At 31.5% G+C, this 21,909-nt stretch overlaps 2 protein-coding genes and 1 long non-coding RNA gene across 5 annotated transcripts in view; 1 reads left to right on the top strand and 2 right to left on the bottom strand.

Moving 5' to 3' along the window:
• Positions 1-21,835, top strand: part of LOC139527667 (uncharacterized) — a 59,840-nt gene extending 38,005 nt beyond the window's left edge. Inside the window, exons 1-2 of one of the 2 annotated variants that reach the window (XM_071323249.1) lie at positions 8,114-8,160; positions 17,854-20,189. In XM_071323249.1, coding sequence (XP_071179350.1) covers positions 17,975-19,402 — 1,428 coding nt within the window. In that variant the 5' untranslated portion in view covers positions 8,114-8,160; positions 17,854-17,974 and the 3' untranslated portion in view covers positions 19,403-20,189. Of the gene's footprint in view, positions 1-8,113; positions 8,161-17,853 lie in introns of those variants that run through there. The other variant, XM_071323240.1, reaches the window with a different exon arrangement.
• LOC139519272 (uncharacterized) lies at positions 54-2,819 on the bottom strand. Its single transcript, XM_071311241.1, has 3 exons — positions 2,354-2,819; positions 1,510-1,581; positions 54-1,159 (listed from the first exon to the last, which is right to left on the bottom strand). The coding sequence occupies exons 1-3, from the start codon at positions 2,589-2,591 to the stop codon at positions 147-149; spliced, it is 1,323 nt and encodes a 440-aa protein (XP_071167342.1). The 5' UTR covers positions 2,592-2,819; the 3' UTR covers positions 54-146.
• LOC139527664 (uncharacterized) lies at positions 14,147-15,677 on the bottom strand. Of its 2 annotated transcripts, none has more exons than XR_011665412.1 (2): positions 15,447-15,677; positions 14,147-14,917 (listed from the first exon to the last, which is right to left on the bottom strand). It is a non-coding gene; the product is annotated as an uncharacterized lncRNA (long non-coding RNA). The 2 variants fall into 2 exon arrangements; XR_011665413.1 differs by having other exon boundaries at positions 15,460-15,677.
• Positions 21,836-21,909: the final 74 nt, after the last annotated feature.

The following is a 21,909-nucleotide window of genomic DNA, read 5'->3' as shown; positions in this document are numbered from 1 at the left end:
TTTTATTACAAATTTTATAAGTAATATGAACATGTTTGGTAAAAATGATAATCTTGATACAAAAATTCGTTTTGTTTGATTTGTTTGTCATGACAACATGATCATGTTAAAGAACCAATCCATTTGTCCTGTTAAGGAACATCAATTTATTTTTTATTCTCCTTATTCAATTCTTTTCGCATACTTTTCTGTGTCTTCCTAGACAATGAAGAATCATTCTTTTTCTTGGAATACATGTATGCTTTGCTGAATGCATTCATTCGAAGATCAATCCAACAGGAGACAAACTTGCACAGAAGTATTAACTTAAGTTGGTCATTATCAAAGCTTTGTACAATTTCATTAAACCCAATGTTTACTAAGCTGTTGTTCATAATTTCTTTTTCAAGTATGTCTTTTGATACACTTAGGCTAGCATCCGAGTCATTTAGATATTGCCTAACTACAAGCTCCATTCTTCTAAAGAAGATGAAAACATCATCATTAATTTCGTAGACTCCTCCACGATTGATTAAGTCAATCCATTGTTTTGTGTAACTTAGGAAGTTATAGGTTCTGGTAATTGAAGATTTGTGGAAACTGTCAACTATTTCAGAGCAGACTTTGTCTGTTTCATTTCTTGGATATCTCTTGAAGTGTCTTGATAATTTCCTGCATACATATCCTGCTGTATAACGGAGCACTTGCTCCTCTGTTCTGTCTAACTTGAACACCTTTTCTGGCTCAGCTGTTGGCATTTCTTTTGTTCGTTTTTTTATCAACACTTGAAATAGTTTTGGCAGTAAAAATTGAAGAATGAACATTGTCATAGCCCCATTTGGAACCTCAAGAACTTTGAAAAGCTCTTTCATCTTTAAGATCATTGATGGTGCAGATCTAATCTTGTGAAATAATGCAGTCTTGTCTTCCAAGCGAGAGTTTAACATTGCTTTTTCATCTGAAGTAACAATGGAGGGCCAGATCTCTGTAATAATATTACTACATACATTTTTTACTGACTCCATGCATCTTAGTTTAGGGTTTTCCAAATTTGAAAGGCAAAGTGTCACTGTCTTCCCAAATTCAGGATTCAGTTTCATAGCAGAATCCTCCATTAGATGCTTGATAGAAAGTTCAATCATGTTTATAGCATCTGCTTGCGCGTCTTCTAGTGAGAACTCTAAAAAAAAATACAAAAAATAATTATTTTCAAATTGATTATCTTACATGAGAAAGAATTAAGAGAATAGATCAAAGCTAGTCAGTTGGCAGACTTGTTCCTAATGAGTATAAGCGAGGACATAAAACATTTTTTATTTATACACAGGAAGAAGTACATACAAGCAACTAGAACAGTTATTGGGACATTACAAACTTTTAAAGCAGAATTAAGTGTCATGCATTTATTTAAATTTAATGCATTTAGTTTTTCGTACACATGATTTTAGCTCATGAATGAAGTTGTATATCGAAAACAATAGCCACACTTCAACCTTGCTATTCACATGTACATGTATATACACTGCTTACCGTTGTATGCATAGGTGCGTTTTGTCTTCTTGCCATGAGTTTGCTCTTTTTGTACACATTTTTCAGGAAGCTCTAAAAAAACAAATATATGTATGTCTTTAAATTGCTGTAAGGTAATACATGCAAAAACCTGTTTGTGACTTAGCAACAAACCTGATCAAACATTAGGAACTTATACTCTTTAAAACTATATTTCACAGAACGTAAAAATTCATGTATGAAATAATTAAGACCATTTGATTTTCATTTAAATCTGAGGTGGATTTAGGGGGGGGGGGGATACATGTATGTAGGGAATCATTAAAGCTTGACATGAGCAACCTCTCTTAAGCAGTTAATGCCCCCCTTAAATAAATTTCTGGATCCTCCACTGTAAATGTATTGTGATGTTCAACAAAATAATGTAGCAACAAAAAGAACAAAATATTTTCCTGCACTAACGAAGAACATTAACATCAAGGTTATATACATGTATGACCTCCTCGTTTAAAATGTAAGAGCGCATGGATGGTGAAAAAGGGGGGGGGGGCTTATTTTTGTAATCTTTCATTTTATTCTATAATCTCATCAACTTTATTCATTATATTTTAGTACCTCGTTATTCTCTCTAGTTTAAATTTATGTTCATTATTCTCTATTCTGTAAACCCCAATACATTACGAGCAATACATACACTCATGCAAGGTGAAACTCTACATTATATTTACTACCGTTTGAAAGACATTTTATTCAAATTACTCGGTATATTTATTACCTTTTCTTACTTCCCAGTTAGAGGCAGTATTTACGAATATATTGAAATATTATTATTAAATAAGTACAGAGAAACTTTCGCGGGAATTACCTGAACTGTAAAGCATCTGTGGGTGTTGGATGCCACGACAGGTGAAACAGGTCCATTCTTCATTTACGGGTGGTTCACCTGCACATTTTCTGTGATAGAAATTAATTTCACAGTCATCATTCGAACAGCAAATCAGGTCTGTGGAGTTATTTGACTTGCATATGCAAAACGTTTCGATATCGAATTCTTTTTCAAGCTCCAAGGCTTCGGCTTCACTTATAAATATATCGTCGTCCATGATCAGCTGATGACTGGTATATGGTAACTGTAAACATCCGGTGTATATCCGGTCAGTTTATGACACCTCGGGTGTTTCCGTTCTTACTCGGGTATGTAATTAGGACAAAATCTCCCTCTGTGACAGAGTCGATCTCAACTAATTAACACCCACTTACTGAAAAGTCGGTAACATTTTATGTGTAATTATCGTCTTTCGTCCTCTCTCCTTCTAATATAACCTCCTTGGTTTAAGTAAAACCGGACTTGCAAATACTTATATTTGTATATGTATGATATTGGGTATACCACATGATTGAGCATATGAGAACATTTATATATCTTATTACTTTAGAACAGAAAAGCAGAACTTGTGGTTTTTAATTCCGTTGATAGCAAATATTCACCAAAATCAATTAGTTGAGTATAAAGTACGTAAGTCCTTCGTTAAATCAATTAAACTGCAATTTTTATCTTCAATTTATCTTTTAAATGATACACAAACACCGTGTAATTTCAAAAAGACGTATTACAAGTCTGATAAAATCGATTCCTGACGTACTTATATTTAATTCCACACCGCATTGCTGTTTGTAAACACGATAGTTTTCAATATATCGAAACAGTTTACAACTAACATCTTATCTAACAGGATCAAGAAATATGTTCGTTTTTTTTGGGTGTATGATCTTTTGAAGATCAATGTCTGGTTTACAGAGTAAAATAATGTTGCAATTAGTTGTTTTTCCTTTAAAAATGTCCTGTACCAAATCAGGAATATGGCCATTGTTATATTATAGTTCGTTTCTGTGTGTGTTACATTTTAACGTTGTGTTTCCGTTGTGTCGTTTGTTTTCTCTTATTTTTGAGTGTGAATTCACATTACTATAAGACGTGTCACGGTACTTATCTATCCCAAATTCATGTTTTTGGTTTTGATGTTATATTTGTTATTCTCATAGGATTTTGTCTAATGCTTAGTTCGCTTATGTGTGTGTTACATTTTTATGTTGTGTCGTTGTTCTCCTCTGATATTTAATGCGTTTTCCTCAGTTTTAGTTTGTTACCCCGATTTTGTTTTTTGTCCATGGATTTATGAGTTTTGAACAGCGGTATACCACTGTTGCCTTTATTTATTAGGTCAATTTAAAAAATATTTCATTGAGAGTTGAGATCAAACTGTTGCGTATACAATTTACAGGAAGACGTATACCAGACATTGGTACTTGACATTTATATACTATAACTGATATCAATAATTTAATGAATATGATATACGATATAAGCATTTGTATTCAATGATTCTGTATAAGTTATCAAGTGCTTATCTGAAAAACTATTTTATTGCATAATTCATTTTTAATATACAAACATCTAATGACAGTCTCGAGTGGTAATGAGATACTAGTAATTAATTTTGTACACTTCAAAATTCTGACATAAAAGAGGGGCCAATAATTTTCTTCATATCAGATGATTCTGTTAGATAATAATCAAAGACATCGAAGAGGATGGCAAGGGTTTTTCTTGCTATAGCTAATGACGCGCTGTGAATACATTTTTATTATCAATCTTTTTGTAAACATAGAACCTGCTTCAGAATAGGGTTATTTGGGTGCATTGAAAACTGTACCATGCTTGTTAATTTGTTTGTTATAAAATATCAAGTAAAATTTCGAAATCGGTGAATACTACATAATATGGTATCTCAGTAGCTATAAGGTCGAACCTGCAATCGTTAGGTAATATTTGCGTCATTGAAGACCACGGATATATCACATCTATTGAGCGTAGCCATAATTATGACCTCTTTTTCTCATCTATGACATCACTGAACGAAGTATCAATTGATTTTATCTTAAGATGAGAAGCACATCGGAAGTCACTAATTGAACCGAAAGTATATGCCCTTTCGGAGAAGCCGAGTTACATTTAATATTTTCTATTTAGTGTTTCGTGAACTGCTATTTGTTTCATCTTCATCTTGTAATTTTCAATGGCCCTTGAATCTTCTCTCCTTTTTCAATTAGATATGCTGAAGGTTATTCTAGCTTGATGTTCGATATAACTTTTTTTTTATAATGTATCTTATTTAAAATATCATACCAATTTGGCATTCCGTAAGTTTGAACTCTAGTTTTGGTTGTCGAAAAAAATGCGGATGGGGTCCGAGATGCACAATTGGTACTAATACGAATACGAATACGAAAGTTTTATTTTGACTCAGTTCACATATAGCAATACAAACATAAGATCTTGAGAACTGTTTACCGAATATAAATATAACATATACATAGAATTAAATCACAGTACATGCAAACGAGCAGCAGTTACTTTTTTCAAATGCAAAGAAACGACACAGGCATATTGACGTACATGCAAAGCATTACTAAGCTACACATCTAAACATGCCAAAAACCGAAGCATAACACAAAATTGAAGCACAAGTAAAATTCATGCACAACTAAAAATTAAGCACATACAAAAATACATACAACATTTTTGGTAAATTACAAACATTTGGACCAAGGAGAAGATTTTGACCACTTTTTAAACACTTAAGTGTCTATTTCATTTGATTGAATTAGTTTATTAGAAAGATTTTAACTGATTAGGCATTAAAAATGATCCGATTCAAGCTCAAATATGAAAAAATCTAACAAATATGCCGAAAAATGTCACTTTTCGGATGGTTTTTGTGAAAAATGAAAGTGGCCGCATCCGTGTTCATCCTCAACCTTTAAATATGTTATGAATTATCATCAAATACAACTTACATTTTAATATTAAGGATGAACACGAATGCGGCCACTTTCGTTTTACACGGAAACCGTGTAAAATTTGACTAAAATGCTAGAATTGTGATGATTTCAGTAATTTAACCTGACTTAATGGTGCTCGTACCCGATATTTGTGCATTGTATTGTCAAAAACAGCCCATATTTATGAAGCAGAAGCATTCTACTGTCCAATAAATAACTAAAATTTTACATTTTAACAATTTTGTAAAACTGCTATATTTTGGGGCCAAAAAGGGGTCTTACGGGACCTACTCCTTTGAAACAACTTATCTACATGCAGAACAACAGCATTTTGATCAATTCCAGGGATGTATACGGCCCTTAAATTGAGAAAAAAACCATTTCAGTCTTGAAATGTCAGGAAGGCTGTTCCACAGAATAACAACTGTAAATATAAAACTTTTATTACCATGTGGAATTTCCAGTATATTACTATATCTAAAAGAATATTTACAATCTTTTACATTTAAAAAAATCACGTAACCAGACAGGTGCTAATGTATCGAGTATATTAAAAGTTTCAATTGCCATTGATCTTTGTCTGTTAATAGAATGAAATTCAAAACAGTGTAGCTGTGGCCATTGATTGGCACATTAAATTCATTCATTGACTGGGAAAATTTAGGTGAACGTTTGTATGTAACGACCACTGCTCAATATGTATTTTTTAAAGAAACTTAAACTATGGGGTCACCAAAGGTTCTCAACACATAAATAAAGTAATTCGAAAAATTAATCAGAAATAACACGATGTTTTAATTTTTATATATTATATAAATCAAAACATAAAGGTTATTCCTGAATTATTTTATAATTAAAGGCGTTAAGAAACCTTTGGTGACCCCACAGTTTAAATATCTATCGTAGGTACGTCGTGAACAGTGGTCGTTTCAGACAAACGTTCACGTAAATTGTCCCAGTCAATGGATGAATTTAATGTGTCAATCAATGGCCACAGCTACACTGTTTTGAATTTCATTCTAAACACTGCAGTGAAACCATCTTAGACTTTTCAAGCAACTGTTAATGTTTGAGCTTGAATGATCTTTTTTTGCAGTTTTTCTATATTTTCATTTTATTTTTTGGTATAAAAATGCCATGCCAAAAATAGACTAATAATAGGTCGCATTGTCTTTGACGATGAACGTTTACTAAGAAAATATTTTTTAACAAATGACAAAATAAATTTAAAAGACCCAAAATCTATTTCAAAACAGAAGGTGATATGTCTTATCTAACTGTTTAATTTGCGGTACTTGTTGTGACTTAGGTTCGTGTTGATGAATCTTTGATTATATCCGTACAGTCTAGTAGAGTTTTGTGGTTTGAGTTGTAGATGTTCTTAATTTGAACTTAATATGTTTGCTTATTTGTTAAGTATTACACAAACCCTGTTTAACTTTAGTAAATATAGAAACAAATTAGTCAAGCAGGGTTTTTCGGTTATTTCCTAAAATACCTGCTGCTCAACAATCTTTAGGCAAATAATAACAATAAAAATCGTTAGTCGAAAACAATGGTGATATTGATTTTTATTTATATTTGGATCTACACAATCAAGTACAAATGTTGAAATAGCAAACATTTATATTAAAAGTTTATATTGACGTAGCCGAAAATCTATTTCATTACAAAATACACAACACTAACCATGAGTAAAAATATAACAGTGAGCTTCAATTTGTATTTGATTCCTCATGATTCGACAACTAATGCACTAAAGGAGAAAGGGAATATTAAATGCGATGGAATTGAACCATTTACCATATCCCTATTTGAAAAGTAGTTAGCAATATTAAAAAAAAATCTGAAGACACTTTCGATGGCGTTATTTTCAAGTTCTGTTCGCGACTAATAGAATTGTAAAGGATATTGGGGTATCCATCTACGATACAAAATCAGTACATACACAGCATTAAGGTAACAAAAAGCAAAGAAACAGCTCTCTAAATGCTGTTCTTCATCTTAGAGGTACCAAAAATTAGGCCTTCAACACGGAGCAGAAAAACCCTCTCAACCCAATACAAGTTTAACACGGCCCCTAACAACACTGTATGCTCATTTTAAATCGCCATCACTATACGATAACAGATAAAAACCAATAAGAAATAGATTATTTTTTTATTTTTGTCTTGGTTTATGTATTGTTTTATTCGTCCCTTGGTATCTTTGTCTCCTATTTTCATCTTAATTTATCATTTTTTTTCTTTTTTCTGGCCTTAAATTTTTTACAACCGAATTTCAATTAACTTGCAATTTTTATCATATATTTTGTTATTGCTCAGAAGCTGTATTTTCCCTTTCTTTATCTGAGAGGAATCTATTACCTTTTCTTTCAAATAAAATGTAGGCAAAGTTTTGACATACAAATGTACAACTTCAAAGGTTTGACGCATAACATTGTTATACTTAAAGTTGAACTTGATAATATTTTAGAGAGATTAACCTATAACGATTTTTTTTTAATTCAGGTTACGATTCTGACTTCTTTCATCATGCTATATTATCGGCCCGTATATACAGTGGCATTTCAAAATTACTCTTTATCAAAAATTTCAAACCAAGTATTCAATTAAAAAAGTGTAGATTAGAAATGATAGATTCACACGATAGAAGTATTATCTATCCAAACCCTACTGACAGAAATGATAGGCAATGTGTTTTTGTAATTCACCTCCGATAAGCTATATCATTTTAGTAGGGCTCCAATTAAATATAAAACCAATCACCCTCATAAACAATCATTACAAAGAAAAATGATCTAGAACAGCGGGTTTGTTACTTTCAAAGGTATAGTTTGTTTAATTTATTTATATTTATTATCTCATATACTAAGTTCTTTTTTTTATTTAAAATATTTATACCCAGATATAGTGGAATTATCATCTTTTAATAAATGTATGTTTAAATTATTGAGATACTTTGTTAATTCAAATTTACTTCACTTGTTTTATGGGGAAAAGGTTACACAATTCTTAGACAATTTTTTGTCATTTTTCCTAATAAAAGTGTTAAATTCATGACCAAGTATTATATTGAAAAATTAGACAGAGATTTGAATGGCAATTCAAATGTACCTGTGTAATTACAAATCAAATGTAAAACTTTGATAGAAATTTGTGAATTTTAATGCAGGGAAGGGGGCTTATTTCAAATGATTAATTGTATTATTATAATGATTATTATATGTGTTTATCTCCCTCTTGATTTCTGCTAATGAAGTTTGTATTCCATGAAGGTATCAGCAGTCCAGTAGTCAGCACTTTTGTGTTTACATGAATTATCATTGATTTGGTCATGATTATAAATTAACTGGTTACAAAACTTTAAATATTTGAAATTCTAAAGCTTTTCTACTTCAGGAATAGATTACTTTAGCTGTATTGGGCAAAACTTTAAGAATTTGTTTTTTGGACCTTTTTAACGTTTTTTTATTCGAGCATCACTGGTGAGTCTTTTGTAGATGAAACGCGCGTCTGGCATATATACAACAGTTTATCTGAGACAACGTGGGGCCAAATGACATACAAATATATAAAGTAAGAAATATTTTATTTGGCAAAAGTACAAAATTGTACGGCCACGGCTTGACAAAGAATGGGACTGCCGAGAAACATAATTGGCAAGTCCCTAGTATATATAATTAAACCTTATAGTCCATTCCTTATTCCTTATTTCCACATTATTGTCCATTCCTTATTCCTTATTTCCACATTATTGTCCATTCCTTATTCCTTATTTCCACATTATTCTTATTCCTTATTTCCACCTTATTGTTATTCCTTATAATGTCATTTCCTTATATATCAATATAATATCCTTATTAACATTATTGCTTCCAAAATATATCGGATGCTGGCCCTGGGAAACAGAAGCTCAGCGGATACATAATTCCATTATAAGAAGCATAATATATTTGTAGATGTTGTGTCGCTATTTTCGCCATTAAATGGTCGGAGTCTTTGTCTGAAGCCGTGACGAAGGATTGGGATTACAATGGTCGGGGTCTTTGTCTGAAGCCGTGACGAAGGATTGGGATTACAATCGGAATAAGCTACCAGTCATTTCAACCTGAAAAATAGAACAAAAACAGCAGAAAAACGAACAACATGATATAACATAATATAACATTTAATACATGTATATCAACTACATTTTAAGAGTATGTCTTTAATCTAAGTGGTGGGTGGGTGGGTAACTTTTGAAACAAACATTAGTTAATTCATACGGAACCCAATTTTTTGCGTCTTCCCTCTGCTGTATCGTACGTGGTAAAGAAAGAATGATGACGTCACAGTTATCAAGGTTAAAATAATTAACGTGACTCATAATACATAACAAGTTCCACCACGTGTTCAAAGCGGGACAACTCCCAAAACGTAAGCCCACTTTCCTCCGATAACCGGATTTATTCTTCATAGGAATAAATCTTATTATCTGAGACAACGTGGGGCCAAATGACATACAAATATATAAAGTAAGAAATATTTTATTTGGCAAAAGTACAAAATTGTACGGCCACGGCTTGACAAAGAATGGGACTGCCGAGAAACATAATTGGCAAGTCCCTAGTATATATAATTAAACCTTATAGTCCATTCCTTATTCCTTATTTCCACATTATTGTCCATTCCTTATTCCTTATTTCCACATTATTGTCCATTCCTTATTCCTTATTTCCACATTATTCTTATTCCTTATTTCCACCTTATTGTTATTCCTTATAATGTCATTTCCTTATATATCAATATAATATCCTTATTAACATTATTGCTTCCAAAATATATCGGATGCTGGCCCTGGGAAACAGAAGCTCAGCGGATACATAATTCCATTATAAGAAGCATAATATATTTGTAGATGTTGTGTCGCTATTTTCGCCACATGGTCGAATTCAGTGGCTATGCCAAGAGTTATTGGACACTGAGTTCGACCACCGCCACAAATGCGGTAGCGACACAACACACCCGCCGTGACCGTACTTTTAAATGACCACACACATATATTTATATTTAAATTACCCTGTAATGAAATAAGAAAAAAAAACAATTGCCCACATGAGATAAAGTAACGCATTCAGATGTGAATATATCGGGCTTATTATATATTTCAGGCTATTTTATGTAACAACCTCCCAATTGTATAATTTATATAGCTAAGCGGCAAAGGTGTACATTCTTGTGGCTGCTTTATTCATGCTTATTGGTTTTTACCATATCTCCGATTCAAAATGAAACTGAATCCATTATTCCTACATGTATTCAAACTTTTAAAACTTAGAACACATGAACACTGGTACTTGTCACCAGTCAGAGAATAAGGGGACTTTAACCTTTGGTCTTTGCATTTCATATTTTTAACAAATAAATTAGACAATATTCTAGTTTAGTTTCTGTTATTTCTATACATGTACCATGACAACATTGATCCGTTTTTGAGAATGGGATAACAATAATAGCAAAATTTTGCAACGTGATCTTTCTTTACGGATAACAGTTAGCTGTCCTATAAACCCATTTAATTTGTTTCAAGTGACATATAAGCAATAAATATAGTTGCATGCAATAAAAAGGCCTTAAGTGATTCTAAAAGTGGTGGCCAAATGATATTATCATAATTATACAATTTACGGAACGCTTCGAAAGCCACTAGACATGTACACTATGTTTCTGATGTATCTACTTGATACCAATCAAAAATACTAAAAAGGAACAATTTACAGACACTGTGTCCTATCAATGTATCTACTTGATACAAACTAAATTATCCTTAAAATACACAATTTACACACACCGTGTCATATCAATGTATCTACTTGATACAAACTAAATTATCCTTAAAATACACAATTTACAGACACTGTGTCCTATCAATGTATCTACTTGATACAAACTAAATTATCCTTAAAATACACAATTTACAGACAATGTGTCCTATCAATGTATCTACTTGATACAAACTAAATTATCCTTAAAATACACAATTTACAGACAATGTGTCCTATCAATGTATTCTACTTGATACAAACTAAATTATCCTTAAAAGACACAATTTACAGACACTGTGTCCTATCAATGTATCTACTTGATACAAACTAAATTATCCTTAAAATACACAATTTACAGACACTGTGTCCTATCAATGTATCTACTTGATACAAACTAAATTATACTTAAAAGACATAATTTACAAACACTGTGTCATATCAATGTATCTACTTGATACAAACTAAATTATCCTTAAACGACACAATTTACAGACACTGTGTCTTATCATTGTATCTACTTGATACAAACTAAATTATGCTTAAAAGACACAATTTACAGACACTTTGTCCTATCAATGTATCTACTTGATGCAAACTAAATTATCCTCATAAGACACAATTTACAGACACTGTTTCCTAACAATGTATCTACTTGATACAAACTAAATTATCCTTAAAAGACATAATTTACAGACACTGTGTCATATCAATGTATCTACTTGATACAAACTAAATTATCCTTAAACGACACAATTTACAGACACTGTGTCATATCAATGTATCTACTAGATTCAAACTAAATTATCCTTAAAAGACACAATTTACAGACACTTTGTCCTATCAATGTATCTACTTGATACAAACTAAATTATCCTTATCAGACATAATTTACAGACACTGTGTCATATCCATGTATCTACTTGATACAAACTAAATTATCCTTTAACGACATAATTTACAGACACTGTGTCCTATCAATGTATCTACTTGATACAAACTAAATTATCCTTAAAAGACACAATTTACAGACACTGTGTCATATCAATGTATCTACTTGATACAAACTAAAATATCCTTAAAAGACACAATTTACAGACACTGTGTCATATAAATGTATCTACTTGATACAAACTAAATTATCCTTAAAAGACACAATTTACACACACTGTATCCTATCAACATATCTACTTGATACAAACTAAATTATCCTTAAAAGACACCATTTACAGACACTGTGTCATATCAATGTATCTACTTGATACAAACTAAAATATTCTTAAAAGACACAATTTACAGACACTGTGTCATATCCATGTATCTACTTGATACAAACTAAATTATCCTTTAACGACATAATTTACAGACACTGTGTCCTATCAATGTATCTACTTGATACAAACTAAATTATCCTTAAAAGACACAATTTACAGACACTGTGTCATATCAATGTATCTACTTGATACAAACTAAAATATCCTTAAAAGACACAATTTACAGACACTGTGTCATATAAATGTATCTACTTGATACAAACTAAATTATCCTTAAAAGACACAATTTACGCACACTGTATCCTATCAACATATCTACTTGATACAAACTAAATTATCCTTAAAAGACACCATTTACAGACACTGTGTCATATCAATGTATCTACTTGATACAAACTAAAATATTCTTAAAAGACACAATTTACAGACACTGTGTCCTATCAACATATCTACTTGATACAAACTAAATTATCCTTAAAAGACACAATTTACAGACACTGTGTCCTATCAACATATCTACTTGATACAAACTATATTATCCTTAAAAGACACAATTTACAGACACTGTATCCTAACTACATATCTACTTGATACAAACTAAATTATCCATAAAAAACACAATTTACAGACACTGTCCTATCAACATATCTACTTGATACAAACTATATTATCCTTAAAAGACACAATTTACAGACACTGTCCTATCAATGTATCTACTTGATACAAACTATATTATCCTTAAAAGACACAATTTACAGACACTGTCCTATCAATGTATCTACTTGATACAAACTAAATTATCCTAAAAAGACACAATTTACAGACACTGTCCTATCAACATATCTACTTGATACAAACTATATTATCCTTAAAAGACACAATTTACAGACACTGTGTCCTATCAACATATCTACTTGATACAAACTATATTATCCTTAAAAGACACAATTTACAGACAATGAGTCCTATCAACATATCTACTTGATACAAACTATATTATCCTTAAAAGACACAATTTACAGACACTGTCCTATCAACATATCTACTTGATACAAACTATATTATCCTTAAAAGACACAATTTACAGACACTGTCCTATCAACATATCTACTTGATACAAACTATATTATCCTTAAAAGACACAATTTACAGACACTGTCCTATCAACATATCTACTTGATACAAACTATATTATCCTTAAAAGACACAATTTACAGACACTGTGTCTTATCAATGTATCTACTTGATACAACTATATTATCCTTAAAAGACACAATTTACAGACACTTTGTCCTATCAATAGATCTAATTGATACAAACTAGATTATCCTAAAAAGACACAATTTACAGACACTGTGTCCTACCAGAATATCTACTTGACACAAACTAAGTTATTCTAAAAAGACATAATTTGCAGACATGTGTCATAACAATGTATCCGCTTGATACAAACTAAATTATCCTAAAATGACACAATTTACAGACACTGTGTAAATATTCGTCCTGATAGATATGCCTGAAATATTTGCCACTGGATATTAAGCAACCAACAATCAATCAATCCTATTAAAATATCAACTTAGTACAGAGAAAATTTGTGGTCTAATACATTATCTGAATTAATGAAATATATTGGAATACCCTTTAACAAGCATTGTAATAGTAATTTCAAACAGAAACTAGTAGATTTCTACAAAATTAAATTAAATTTGAACTATCTAAGATAAAAGATGGAAACTGTGGTTAACTTTTTATTTATCACTAAATTAAGAATAAGTGCACACTCATTATCAATAGAAACTGGTAGGTATGCAAGACCAACAATACCCTCTAATGAGAGATTTTGTAAATTTTGCACTGGAAACACGGATACACAAAATATTTTAACATGTATGTATTCGGTTAAGTTAGGTGCATCTTCTAAATGTACACCAACATAAATACTTATGTAAATAAGGAAAGCATCTATCCATGTGTTAATATCAGTAATCTTTTTACTTAGTTTAGTTTGGATAATCAGCTTTCCATTTGTATCTACTGTTCTGTGCCTGAATTTGTATTAAAGCAATATATACCTAAATCTACATATTCACCATTAATTATTTTGTTCCGAGTTTTGTGAAACATTTAAACATAGATTATCATTTGCACTAGTTATTGGCAAATATTAGAACTTTGTGTTATACCTGTATTCGATTGTTGCCTTTCATTGACTGAGTCAGGAGATGTAACACTAACAGTAGCTGGAGAGTGAATAAGGGCATTGCCATTGACAATCTGAACAACTTCATTCCTAAGTTCTGGAGTCATCATACATGTAGCTAAAACTTGCGTGGAAGTATGCTGTCCAACGACATTGCTAGATCTGTTTCCCAACGGTGTCGGTACGCCCCTCTGCTGTACCCTTTGCCTTTGGCTGCATTTATAAGGACTTTTAGAGGGCCTTTGTGACATACGATCTGCTTTCCCGATTTCCATAAGATGTTTGGTTTTTAAAACTGAAAAATTACTACAATAATATTAGTGAAACGACCGTTGAAAAGTTATAATATCTATACAACTCGTCTAAACATCAACCCAACAATGTTAGATATGTATATTTTATAAACTTCATACATTTATTCATTATTGGTTTCTCTTTAAATTGTTTGCTGTGTAGCAGATGAAACATTTCATATAACGATAGTTTTAAAATCGCAGACGTCCATGCGACACGTGTCTTTAAAACCATGTGCGCAGTTTTTATCTGAAATTACGGGTCTGTTAAAATTTATATTTTTGGAAATATAATTCATGATTTCCACTGAATTAAACCAACAATTAAAAATTTACAATGCAATATTTAGAAACTCTTTACAGAAGAAACAACAAAAGATATAAAATCTTTAACACTATTTTATACTGGATCAAAACCATGTGCTTTTCCTATCTTTCAAACTTTCCGAACCTTTTCAGTAAAATAAGATTTTTTGAAAGACATCCATTTCATATACCAAAGACATCCATTTCATATACCAAATCAAAGAAATATTATTAACTTTTGAAACAAACATTAGTTAATTCATACGGAACCCAATTTTTTGCGTCTTCCCTCTGCTGTATCGTACGTGGTAAAGAAAGAATGATGACGTCACAGTTATCAAGGTTAAAATAATTAACGTGACTCATAATACATAACAAGTTCCACCACGTGTTCAAAGCGGGACAACTCCCAAAACGTAAGCCCACTTTCCTCCGATAACCGGATTTATTCTTCATAGGAATAAATCTTATTAATCATGGTATCTACGATGATTTTTTTTATTATTATTATTGATTTGATTTTGATGTGATGAGAGTTGATTTGAACCGGCTTTTTGTGGGGATAGAGCATTATGTTCCAGCTTAAAATACAATATGGACATTGCATGTAGGTTGGAAGTATATATATGTTATAACTCTATTTTCCAAAAGGAGTAAAAGTCGCTATAGTTTAACAATAAAAAGCCTTTAACCGGTTGGCTCATTCACATATTTATGATTGCTTATTTTTGATAGTCAAGTATCACATTTTATATATTATTTGTCTTCAAATACCAAAAGTAGAATTTTAAGTTTGGTTCATTGTGGCGTAAGACGTAAGCGAAATGACGCAATAAGCTTAGAAGTCTTTTATTATTGCATTCTTCTGGATCGTAATAGAACTAATTAAAATCTTATTGTCTTATTAAGGTTTATTAAGGCGGGTTAATAATCAAAAGATCGATGGAACAATCTGCGGCTGATATTTTATGGCATATCTCAAAAGTGTCTGTTACATTTTTCTTACTGGTAACTGCCAAATCATTATATACAATTCCGATCTTTTGTTTAATTTTCCTTTATGATAAGTAGGTGATGAAAGTTAACTCGTACCTGTTAATTGGTTTTACTAATCATTAAAGAGAATAATGATGGTATAGTTGATACAGACGCTATCACCTGGCTCTTAACAATATCAACTGCTACTTCGATAAAAAGAATTTAACTCTTGTATATCTAATCAATTCAAATACATGTACTTGAAATAAATAATGCACATGACATGTAAGTTCAAAATATTCAAATAAATCTATAGTTTAGTTCAGATATTTGGCATTAAAACGTAGGGTTCTTCGGATGACTTTTAAACATGATCATAAAAACCTTTTACATTATCATTGTATGTAAGCATATGTGTTTGCTTTTGATTCATCATCTTTTATACGCATTTAGAAGTGCATGTGTACGGAACAAAGAACCTTTTCTATTAAGAATGATTGGACAATTCAAGAAATTTATTTAAATTAAAAAAAAATATGTATTTGATGAATACCCAAATTTGTATAGTTATCAGAAAGTCACCAATTGTTTCCTCACAGTTTTATTAAAATTAACTTTTTAATTTGAAATAATATTGCTCATTCTCAAGATTATCTGCTCTTAAAGCAATTTGACTTTTATCTGGATGGTTTAACGCAGATGTCGGTTATACAATTGAAACACACTGACGCGAGCAATACACTTATCGAGCTATACATTATATGACCAAAAGCATCGCGCATGATAGATGATGCTGCTTTTTTTCAATACGGTGAATTTCAATAGTCGATAAACAAATTGGTACTTAATGTGCGCCCTACTAGTTGATTCGTTCTTGTACTAATAAAACATATACAATTAGTAAAAACCTTCAAAAAGACAAGATATAAATTATAACATTTTCCCAGTATTATTAGATATTTTGACGTTGCTATTTTACTCAATAATCACAATTTCATTGACAACTTGCATCTTAAGGAAACTACAGAAACAAAATGATGCTTTGTATGATATAATTTTGTGTATTAAACGCAATCTTATTGGTTTTTATACAGTCACCTTCCTATAAAAATTGTTGCGTATAAAGTACAAATGACGAAACATTTTTTTTGCGTACCTTTTCATATCACAAAAGCAAATTAATCTTAAAATACATTAACATAACAAATGTATGTTTGTTATTGCTCTTTTCGATTTTCATTCAATTGTATGTTAAAAATTCATGAGTATTCATAAATATAACTAGAATACTTCTTTAGTCATAGAAATAAGCTTTAATGCATCGTTTAACTGAAATTTTACATTTGAAACTATTTTCAGATTTGCTTGATGGATATTGGTACAATCTATTCTTACAACAATTATGCATATGTACTATAAACCTTAATATAATTTTGTCATGATCATAGTGATCACGTCATATCTCCGTGATCGCGTCACATCCCCGCACTTACGTAAATAAATATATATATATATATATAAATTATATAAAAATGATATATATATATATGTAGTCCCAAACCTTTGAGAAACAAGAATGACTTATGATAAATAATTTGAAATACAAAGGAAGAATGATTTAATGTCGCATATTTTCTGTAGTTCTTCAATTTTCTTTATATTTAGGTGTACGGGACTTTAGAGAAGATATCGTGAAGTTTGTGAAATAATATTAACAACTGTATTTACATGACAAATTTCTACAAAACAAGGAACATGATAACGTAAAACATGAATGTAAGTGACCATGTTTGTGCCTCAAGCACGGATAAAGCTTGGAACCACAAGACCAAGTTGGTTTGGCGGACCTTCTAGGAAACGAAACTTACCAAAGCGAGACTTGAAATGGTTCGAGTTTATCCGAATGCCATATCTAGTTCCGAATGTTGTAGGATCTGTTATTGGTTTTACTGTATTGTGTAGTGGTGCACTTTTGTGTTACATTGGATATAATCCACAAAAATTCTTCGACATTTCTGCAAACTCGTCTATTTACAACAGTACAAACACATCGAATGTTACAACGAAAGTTCCAGTTGAAACAAAATATACGCAGTTGAAATCATTAGCTTATGTTGGTCCAGTTCTAATGGGAATTGGATTTTTTGTGCTGATGGTAGCGGTCGTGTTATATTGTGAAATAAGAGATAAATTTGTTCAAAGTATTCTTCCTAGTAGAAACCTATCGAATACAAAGAAAGGTGTATTGTATGACATGGTAATCGACGAGTTTCGAAAGAACTACTTCCGGGGTATCGAAGTGCCGATTAGAAAACCAAGTAAACGTTCTAATAAAGTTGCTTCCAAAATGCCAACATTATATAAAGCGTTGAGTATCAGTACACCTGCTTTATTGATAACACCGGAAATTCAAAGAAAATGGCTAAATGACAAAAAAGTGATTCAAAAACCCAAACGAAAAAGGTGTTTAAGTGATCACGAAACATGGTTAAAAACGTCATCTATGCCAAATATCCGTCCGAAATCATTCAGGCGAATACAGCGAAGGTTTTCAAAATATTCTAAATACTGTGGTGAGAAGAATATTATTCCAAAATTTAATCATTGCAACACCGATGATAAGTCCGCACATGACATGGGAACATCAGAGAAAAACTCCGAGACTTGTTTTTCTAATCCAGCGTTCCGCGGATCTTCTACGGAAACAATAGAACTCGACGATATTTCAACCGATTTTCTGCATGACAAATCGATTATATCAGACAAACCCCGTCAGTCAGATGTCGTTATTCACATTGACGCAGACGACACTGTGTTTGATGGTCGGGAATATTTTGAAAGGCGGCATAGTTATTCAAGCAAAGCAACAAATTCCAGGAAAATTGAAGCCAAACAAGATATTAAGGACGTTTGTTCGGACGTTTCAGATATTCCTACGAAAAGCGGTACAGGTGCAATCTTAAAAGTTAACAAAAAGAGGAAGAGTTTACATAAGAGCCAGGATCGACTTGATGTTATTGGTAAAAGAGGTCCTTACAAGACCTGTATTGGGGTATTCAGAAGTGAATCTTGCTTACATAGAATAAGAAATATTGTTAACAAACATGATAGAGATGATGGTGAAAATTCGTCATTAAATTCGTTGACCCTTAACGAAGAAGTCATGAAATTTTTTGAACCTTCACCTTTAAACAAAGACATTCCTAAAACTTAATTATCTATTTATACATATGTGTAAAGTTTTATACTTTGCATCATTTATTTGTTTCTTGTAGTTAAGACTTATTGTTTCAAGAGGTATAACATTACATGCAAATTTTATTTTGACTGAATAGCAGTTCCTCCTGCTTTGATTATTATAAATGTACATCGCTTAGCATGTATCTATCCATTTTATTGCAGGATCTGTGAGAACTTTAGAGCAAAAATACTTTTCAATCTCAAAAAAATCCTCCCAAATTGACTGATTCAGAAGATAAAACTTCAATTTTTATCGGTTTCTTTTAGGTGTATTACATTTTAAAAACTGAAACAGTTGTTATACACCATGGGAAATTTGATAAGAAATGCAAATGAAAAAAAATAGTAATCAATAAGCAATATTCAAGTCACCATTTGCAATCCTAAAAACTAGAAACAAAATTTGGAAAATGAAAGATTGTCCTAGTCGCATTTAAACTGGCAACCCTTCTCCGCGCATTTTATTAAACGATGGTTGGTCGTAAACTAACAGTCAAATAAAAGCCCTAAAGGGCACCAGGAAGTCATCTAATAAAGATCAGATATCACTGTTAAAGAGCAGATGTCACTGATAACAGATCCAATTTGTTTTGCAATAACTAAACTAATACCAAATAATATACAAAGATTTACTAAGACCTCAAAATGTCAGAATCCCTATTTTTAAAAATGTTGTTATTTTATTTAGGTAGTACTGTTTTTGCTTGTATCATTTTGTTTTACTGTGTATTGTTTTATGGATGTGAATGTTCAGTTACTCTAATTTTGTTATTGTAATGTATCAAATACAGCATATTTTATTTCGCACCACGTTTGTGGCGAGGTATGTTCGACCCCAATCGTAATTGACAATGATTACCAGTATTCCTACCGAAGGTCGGTTGTCCTCTTCGGGTATATACTTTGATTTGCTCCACTTATAATATTTGGTCATGATATAGACTAGGTGGTTGAAAGTGGCGCCTAAGAATGGAACACCACCAACAAACAAACAAATACTATGATTAAATAAATATTACTTGTTCAGACCGTTATATATAAAAACTTTTACGTTTCTCTGTCAATTTACTTGAGAAATCAGATGTTGGTCTTATTTGATTGAATATGTGACAGTGTTTTGTCAGTTTTTCACTTATTTCATTCTGAAACCAATCTATGGGAAAATGTTTCTTATTGATTAAGTTTTCTCTTTGATTAGATCCCTAAACGTGATCCACTCAATTTATGTGATACTGATATTGAGTGGTCAGTTTTTGATGGATTATTGTGCATTGAGAAACAACAATATCCATTTCATAGATGATCACTTGCAAAATATTCTTTTCACGCGTACTTTGACATCTTTGTTACAAACCAGGAAGGATAAATTTTAAAAGTAACATTATATTCAAAGAGAAACTGATCATTGCAAAACATTACTGGACGTACAAATTAAACGATAGAGTTTAAATATGGTCAGTGCAATTTATAGTATAAGTGAAACTTTGAATTAGATATATACATACAAACTTGATAAACAATAAACATTTTGAGAGAGCATTGAGACACAAAAAGTGAGATATAAAATGGCCAGGTTAAATTCTCAAGTTTAATCCAGTCTTGTGATCACGGCCCTATCTTAAGACAAGACTGTCCTCAGTGATTGTATTTAGTTACAGTACAAGGCTTTGTCCTTTTGTTAATTTTTATACTCTTTGAAAAAAGTTATCAAAGGTACCAGGATTATAACTTGGTACGCCAGACGCGCGTTTCGTCTGCATAAGACTCATCAGTTAGAAAATGTTTGGTCGTATTTATAAATTATATTATATCCGCATCATTTTTGCTTAATTTGACCTTGACACATTGCAAAGGTACTTGTCTATTGCTGAAAACAGCACGTTTACCTTTTATGAATTTTGGATTTGTTGTTGCTGTTTCATTGATGCAGACCTATATGTCCTTTTATTAATAGCCTAAAACTACTCAGTGTTGATTGGAACGATAAGAGAATCTAGAAATGTCAATGAAACAGCAACAAAACGACCAAAATAAAATAAACACACATAGAGGGCAAGTTACAGTCTTCAACATTTGACAGATGCCCATCTACAAATGTTGAGTTCTTCAGTTGTCTTTCTGACGAACAACAGTAGCTTAATAGCTAACATAACCTTCAAATGTTAGCCTTTAAACCTTGTTTGTGAAGGTAAATAGCTAACATAACCTTTAAATGTTAGCCTTTAAACCTTGTTTGTGAAGGTAAATAGCTAACATAACCTTCAAATGTTAGCCTTTAAACCTTGTTTGTGAAGGTAAATAGCTAACATAACCTTCAAATGTTAGCCTTTAAACCTTGTTTGTGAAGGTAAATAGCTAACATAACCTTCAAATGTTAGCCTTTAAACCTTGTTTGTGAAGGTAAATAGCTAACATAACCTTCAAATGTTAGCCTTTAAACCTTGTTTGTGAAGGTAAATAGCTAACATAACCTTCAAATGT

The sequence above is a fragment of the Mytilus edulis genome, chromosome 1 (assembly GCF_963676685.1).
Source record: "Mytilus edulis chromosome 1, xbMytEdul2.2, whole genome shotgun sequence".
Classification (NCBI taxonomy): Eukaryota; Metazoa; Mollusca; class Bivalvia; order Mytilida; family Mytilidae; genus Mytilus; species Mytilus edulis.
This window is presented reverse-complemented; position numbering and strand designations above follow the sequence as displayed.

Excerpts from the sequence above, each read along its gene's own strand:
- LOC139519272 (XM_071311241.1), bottom strand. The coding sequence starts at position 2,591 with ATGGACGACGATATATTTATAAGTGAAGCCGAAGCCTTGGAGCTTGAA. Across the intron at positions 1,582-2,353 it reads ACAGATGCTTTACAGTTCAG|AGCTTCCTGAAAAATGTGTA; the intron begins GTAATTCCCGCG and ends TTGTTTTTTTAG. Across the intron at positions 1,160-1,509 it reads ACGCACCTATGCATACAACG|AGTTCTCACTAGAAGACGCG; the intron begins GTAAGCAGTGTA and ends ATTTTTTTTTAG.